This window comes from Cebus imitator, unplaced genomic scaffold (genome assembly GCF_001604975.1).
Source record: "Cebus imitator isolate Cc_AM_T3 unplaced genomic scaffold, Cebus_imitator-1.0 Scaffold82, whole genome shotgun sequence".
Taxonomy (NCBI): domain Eukaryota; kingdom Metazoa; phylum Chordata; class Mammalia; order Primates; family Cebidae; genus Cebus; species Cebus imitator.
In genome coordinates, this window is record NW_016107397.1 from 2986833 (window position 1) to 2993969 (window position 7137).

Sequence of the window (7137 nt, forward strand, 5' to 3'; positions counted from 1 at the left end):
AATCTCTGCTCACTGCAACCTCCGCCTCCTGGGTTCAAGCAATTCTCCTGCCTCAGCCTCCGGAGTAGCTGGGATTACAGGCATCCACCACCACGCCTGCCTAATTCTTGTATTTTTAGTAGAGATGGGGTTTCACCATGTTGGCCAGGCTGGTCTTGACCTCCTGACCTCAAGTGATCCTCCACCTGGGCCTCCCAAAGTGTTGAGATTACAGGCGTGAGCCACCCCACCCAGCCTACCGCTCTTCTTTTTCCTTTCAGGATCCTGGAATTCGAGAACCCACATGTTACCAGCAACAACAAAGGCACAGGCTGTGAATTCGAGCTGTGGGACTGTGGTGGAGATCCTAAGTATGTTTCCTTTAAATAAAGTCACTTCATCAAATGGTTTAAAATCAGCTTCCCAGGCCAGGCATGGTGGCTCACACCTGTAATCCCAGCACTTTGGGAGGCCAAGGTGGGTGGATCACCTGAGGTCAAGAGTTCGAGACTATCCTGGCCAACATGGCGAAACCCTGCCTCTACTAAAAATACAAAATATTAGCCAGGCGTGGTGGCGGATGCCTGTAATCCCAGCTACTCGGGAGGCTGAGGCAGGAGAATCGCTTGAACCCAGGAGGCGGAGATTGCCGTGAGCCGAGATCCTGCCATTTACACTCTAGCCTGGGCGACAGAGTGAGACTCTGTCTCAAAAAAAATAAATAAATAAAATCAGCTGCCCACCAGGCACCATGGAGTTGGGCCGAGCATATTTCCTGGCACATAGGAAGAGCCTGATAAAGTATTTGCTGACCTTGGCTGGGTGGGGTAACTCACACCTGTAATCCCAGCACTTTGGGAGGCCGAGTCTGGCAGATCACATAAGGTTAGGAGTTCAAGACCAGCCTGGCCAACATGATGAAACTTCATCTTTAAAAAAAAATAGGGGCCAGGCGCCGTGGCTCACACCTGTAATCCAGTACTTTGGCAGGACGAGGCAGGCAGATCATCTGAGCTCAGGAGTTTGAGACCAGCCTGGCCAACATAGTGAAACCCCGTCTCTACTAAACATACAAAAATTAGCCCAGTGTGGTGGTATGCACCTATAATCCCAGCTACTCAGGAGGCTGAGGCAGGAAAATCGCTTGAACCCAGTAGGTGGAGGTTGCAGTGAGCTGAGATCTCCAGCCTGGGCAACAGAGCCAGACTCTGTCTCAAAAAAAAGTAATATTAATAATAATAATAATACAATGTTTTAAATGAAGAAATTGTCAACCTTTACACAAAATAAAATTGATGTGGTACACACCCGTAGTCCTAGCTACTCAGAAGACGGAGGCAGAAGGATCACTTGAGCCCACATTGGAGGCTGCAGTGAGCTGTGATCCCACAACTGCACTTTAGCCTGAGAAAGCAAGACCCTGTGTCTTAAAAAAAAAAAAAAAAGGAATTCATCTACCAACTTTTATTACTAAGATATTCTTTTTAAAGTCCACAGCTAGAATCCAGAATAACTTAGGTCAGGCACAGTGGCTCATGCCTGTAATCCCAGCACTTTGGGAGGCCAAGGCAGGTGAATCACCTGAGTTTGGGAGTTTGAGACCAGACTGACCAACATGGAGAAACTCCATCTCCACTAAAAATACAGAATTAGCTGGGCGTGGTGGTGCATGCCTGTAATTCCAGCTATTTGGGAAGCTGAGGCAAGAGAACCACTTGAACCCTGGAGGTGGAGGTTGTGATGAACCGAGATCACGCCATTACACTCCAGCCTGGGCAATAAGAGCAAAACTCTGTCAAAAAAAGAAAGAAAGAAAGAAAACCAGAACAACCTAACATTCCCTCTTGTTCCTTTTCTTCCTTGCAGGTTCGAGTCCTGCTGGCCAGCCCTGATGAAGGATGCTCATGAGGTGGTGATTGTCTTAGGTGCTGACATGCCAAGCCACCGGAAGGAAATGGAAATGTGGTATTCCTGCTTCGTCCAGCAGCAGTCCTTACAGGACACGCAGTGCATGCTAATTGCGCACCACAAACCAGGCTCTGGAGATGACAAAGGAAGCCTGTCTTTGTGTAAGGAAACTGCAATTTCTCTTCTTCTTTTGTCTTGAGCATTTTGGATACCTACATATTGCCTCATGTCCTAGAAACCAGCAGCTCCGTCCAGTTACTGAGCACATACTGCACCCTCGGCAGTTGGTGCCCTCTCCACGCAAGTCAGAATTGCCAGGTTTGGCTGGGCATGGTGTCTCCTGCCTATAATCCCAGCACTTTGGGAGGCTGAGGCAGGTGGATCACTTGAGGTCAGGAGTTCAAGACCAGCCTGGCCAACGTGGTAAAACTCCGTCTCTACTAAAAATACAAAAATTATCTGGGCATGATGGCAGGCACCTGTAGTCCCAGCTACTCAGGAGGCTCAGGCAGAATTGCTTGAATCCGGGAGGTGGAGGTTGCAGTGAGCTGAAATCTCACCACTGCACTTCAGCCTGGGTGACAGGGTAAGACACCATCTCAAAAAAATAAAAAGGCTGGGTGTGGTGGCTCACGCATGTTATCCCAACACTTTGGGAGACAGATCACTCGAGGTCAGGAGTTCAAGACCAGCCTGGCCAACATGGTGAAACCTTGTCTGTACTAAAAATACAAAAATTAGCCAAGCATGGTGGTACATGCCTGTAATCCCAGCTACTTGGAAGGCTGAGGCAGAAAAATCACTTTTACCTGGGAGGTGGAGGTTGCACTGATCCAAGATCGTGCCATTGCACTCCAGCCTAGGCAACAAGAGTGAAACTCTGTCTCAAAAATAAAAACAAAGCAGTATACAGAGGGGGAAAATCCTGCGTGTAGCTATTCTTGGGTATGGCTGATGGGGAGGCACTCTTTGCTGAAAGAACTTTTGTGGAGAAAAACCTCCAATTCACATATGACACACACATCCCAGAGGTCACACCGTAATCCTGAAAAACAACTGAAAATATTCAAAAACAAAATGAAAGAGAGAATCTATTCCTTTCTGGTTTAAGAACAGAGGAATAGCCAGGCCCGGTGGCTCACACTTGTAATCCCAACACTTTGGGATGTCAAGTTGGGCAGATCACAAGGTCAAGAGATCGAGACCATCCTGGCCAAATGATGAAACCCTGTCTCTACTAAAAGTACAAAAATTATCTGGGCATGACGTCACATGCCTGCAATCACAACTACTCAGGAGGCTGAGGCAGGAGAATCACTTCAACCCAGGAGGCTGAGGTTGCAGTAAGCCGAGATTGCCCCACTGCACTCCAGCCTGGCGACAGAGCAAGACTCCATCTCAAAAAAAAGCAAAAACAGAGGACCTGGAGGGTGGTTTTTAAAGTTTCCGTCCTGTCACCAGGTGGCAGTATAGCAAAACCTTTCTCTGTTCGCTGGCGTCAGGAAAGACAACTTGGTCTGTGAACTTCAGAAAGTTAAACAAATGTCTTCTAGAAATTTTATCGGGAGCTAGAAAGAGTCCCTCATTGAGACTCCTTGCCCAATTAACCTTATTTTCATTTTCAAGCACCACCCTTGAACAAGCTGAAGCTGGTGCACTCGAACCTGGAGGATGACCCTGAGGAGATCCGGATGGAATTCATAAAGTATTTAAAAAGCATCATCAACTCCATGTCTGAGAGCAGAGACCGGGAGGAGATGTCAATCATGACCTAGCCAGCCTCCACCTGGGGCTGCCACAGCCCTAGTGAAATCAGCGTCTTTCTTGGGGCAGATCTGAAATTGCATCCAGCTCCTGATGTTTTCTTCTCTCTGTGACTGCAGAGGAAGTGTTTCTACCTGCAGGAAGGCCCCAGTCATGCTCAGACTGTGCTCTGTCCTGAGTTCAGCTGAGAAAATCCTATCATCAAATTCTGATTTCCTGGCCCCAGAACTTCCCAAAGAGCTGTAAAATGGAGAGATTTTCCACCTTCACAAGTGTCCACTTACAGAGTTTGTGGAATTGTAGCTGTTGTAGCCCAATGATACAACAGTAGTTCAATCCACGTGTATTGGCTTGAATGTGATTTTCATTTGATTCGCCCAATAAATACCAACTGGTTGAGCACCTGCTGTGTGTGCACCGCTGTTCTAGCTGCTGACCGTAGACAGCATGCATGAAAAAGACGGAAATCCCCACCCTCGTGAAACTCTCATTCCATTTTCCTAAATATTAGATTGGTGCAAACTAATTGTGGTTTCTGCCATTTTTAATTTTTAACGGCAAAATCCCCAATTACTTTTGCGCCACCCTAATAGTAAGGCAGATTCAGAAACTTGAGTGCAATGTCTTGGATATGCAAAAAAGGAAATAAAAACGCATTCTTCATTTTCTTTAAGAGTTCTAGGCCAGGAGCAGTGGCTCACACTTGTAATCCTGCACTTCGGGACACCGAGGCAGGCGGATCACTTGAGGCCAGGTGTTTGAAACCAGCCTACCCAACATGGCAAATCCCTATCTCTACTACAAATACAAAAATTCACAGGGTGTGTTGGCCCACACCTGTAATATCAGCTACTCGGGTGGCAGAAGCATAAGAATTGCTTGAGCCTGGGAAGCAGAGGCTACGGTGGGCTGAGATTGTGCCACTGTACTCCAGCCTGGATGACAGACTGTCTCAAATTTTTAAAAAGAGATTTGGCCGGGCGCAGTGGCTCACGACTGTAATCCCAGCACTTTGGGAGGCTGAGATGTGTGGATCGCCTGAGGTCAGGAGTTCAAGACCAGCCTGGCCAACATGGTGAAACCCATCTCTACTAACACTATGAAGTTTGCTGGGAGTGTTGGCACACACCCGTAATACCAGCTACTTGGGTGGCTGAAGTATGAGAATTGCGTGAGCTGGGGAGGCAGAGGTTGCAGTGAGTCAAGATTGTGCCACTGCATGTCAGCCTGGGCGACAGAGAGACTGTCAGAAAAAAAAAAAAGGCTGGGCACGGTGGCTCACACCTGTAACCCCAGCACTTTGGGAGGCCGAGGCAGGTGGATTACTTTAGGTCAGGAGTTGGAGATCAACCTGGCAAACGTGGTGAAACCCTGTCTCTACTAAAAGTACAAAAGTCAGCCAGGCATGCTGGCAGGTGCCTATAATCCCAGCTACTCGGGAGGCTGAAGCAGGAGAATTACTTGAACCCAGGAGGTGGAGGTTGCAATGGGCCAAGATTGCACCACTGCACTCCAGCCTGGGCGATAGAGCAAGACTCAGGTCTCAAAAAAAAAAAGGAAGGAAAGTTAAAAAAAAAAAAAAAATGATTGGGAAATCAAGAATGTGGCAGACGAAAATGTGGCTGGTGAATATTTTCAAAGTAGTTACAATAAAAAATGCATTGCTATTTTCATTATAAGCCTAAAAGATTTACCTGGTCACTCGGGGGGTTTTCTTTTCTTTTCTTTTAATTTTTAAATTTACATACCCAATTCCCACAGAGGGGATTTTTTCAAATTTTAAAAGTTATCAGCCAGGCTTGATGGTTCACACCTGTAATCCCAGCACTTTGGGAGGCCAAGGCAGGCGGATCATGAGGTCAAGAGGTCGAGACCATCCTGACCAACATGGAGAAATTCCATTTTTGCTAATAAATAAATAAATAAATAAATAAAAGCTGTCCTGTTTTTAATGACCCTGTATTTGTTATTCTGTTACGTAATTATCTTTACGTATAACAAAATTTGCCATCCTAACCATCTGTAAGCGCGGTTCAGTAGCATTAAATACACTCACATTCTTGCGCACCCATCACCACCATTCATCCCCAGAACTTTCTATGATCCCTAACTGACACTATACCCACCTAACAACTCCCCACTCCTCCTTCCCAGCCACTGACGGCCACCATTCTACTTTCTGTCTCTGTGACCTCCTCTAGGTCTCTTATTTATACAAGTGGAATCCTACAGTATTTTTGTCTTTTCGTGACTGGCTTATTTCCCATAGCCTAATGATCTCAGGGCTCACTTGCCTTGTAGCGTATATCAGAATCTCCTTCACTTTTTTTAATTTTTATTTTTGAGAGACGGAGTTTCATTCTTATTGCCCAGGCTGGAGTGCAATGGCGTGATCTCGGCTCACTGCAACCTCTGCCTCCTGGGTTCAAGCAATTCTCCTGCCTCAGCCTCCCAAGTCGCTGGCATGACAGGCATGTACCACCACGCCGAGCTAATTTTGTGCTTTTTGTAGAGATGTGGCCTCTCCACGTTGGTCAGGCCAGTCTTGAACTCCCAACCTCAGGTGATTCACCAGCCTCAACCTCCCAAAGTGCTGGGATTACAGGCATGAGCCACCACACCCGGCCAGCATCTCCTTCCGTTTTAAAGTGGTAAAGTATTCTGTCCTACAGATAGGCCACACTTTTTTATCCATTCATTGGTTGATGGACATTTGGGTGTTTTTTCACCTTTTGGCTCTTGCAAATACACAGCTAGCAGCATGGGTGTACAGTTCACCCAGGATACTTTGGAAGATTATTAGCATTTAATCTCTCCAAGACATTATTTATTTAGATGACCATGATATGGAGACTATATCCAGTTGGAAAGTGGAATACAAACACAACTTTTTTTTTTTTTTTTTTGGAAATTTTTTTTTTTTTTTTTTTTGGACAGTGTTGCTCTGTCACCCAGGCTGGAATGCAGTGGCATGACCACAGCTCACTGTAGCCTCAGGCTCTTGGGCTCCAGTGATCTTGCCACCGCAGCCTCCAAGTCGTTGGGACTAGAGATGCATGCACCAGTAATGGTCCAGCCCACTAATCAGTGCACGCCTGGCTAATTTTTGTATTTTTCGTAGAGATGGGGTTTCACCATGTTAACCAGGCTGATCTCAAACTCCTGACCTCAGGTGATCCACCCACCTCAACCTCCCAAAGTGCTGCGATTACAGGCCTGAGCCATTGTGCCCAGCCGATACACAGCTTCTAAAAAAGTTTTCATAACACCAAATTGGTAAACATGTTCCAAGAGATTTAATGCACAGAATCACTAGATATGGTGAGTTTATGGTTTATTGTAGAAGCAAGTTTGTTTTAATCATCTTAGGAGTTTTCTTCTTCTTTTTTTTTTTTTTTCGGAGTTTCACTCATGTTACCCAGGCTGGAGTGCAATGGCGCGATCTCGGCTCACCGCGACCTCCGCCTCCTGGGTTCAGGCAATTCT

The 7137-nt window shown here is 46.4% G+C and overlaps 1 protein-coding gene across 2 annotated transcripts in view; it reads left to right on the forward strand.

Annotated features, from left to right (window-relative positions):
* IFT22 (intraflagellar transport 22) overlaps window positions 1–3995 on the forward strand; it is a 7434-nt gene extending 3439 nt beyond the window's left edge. For both annotated transcript variants that reach the window (XM_017533519.2, XM_037740276.1), the window contains 3 exons: window positions 261–350; window positions 1846–2048; window positions 3514–3995. In XM_017533519.2, coding sequence (XP_017389008.1) covers window positions 261–350; window positions 1846–2048; window positions 3514–3662 — 442 coding nt within the window. In that variant the 3' untranslated portion in view covers window positions 3663–3995. The remainder of the gene's footprint in view (window positions 1–260; window positions 351–1845; window positions 2049–3513) is intronic.
* Window positions 3996–7137: the final 3142 nt, after the last annotated feature.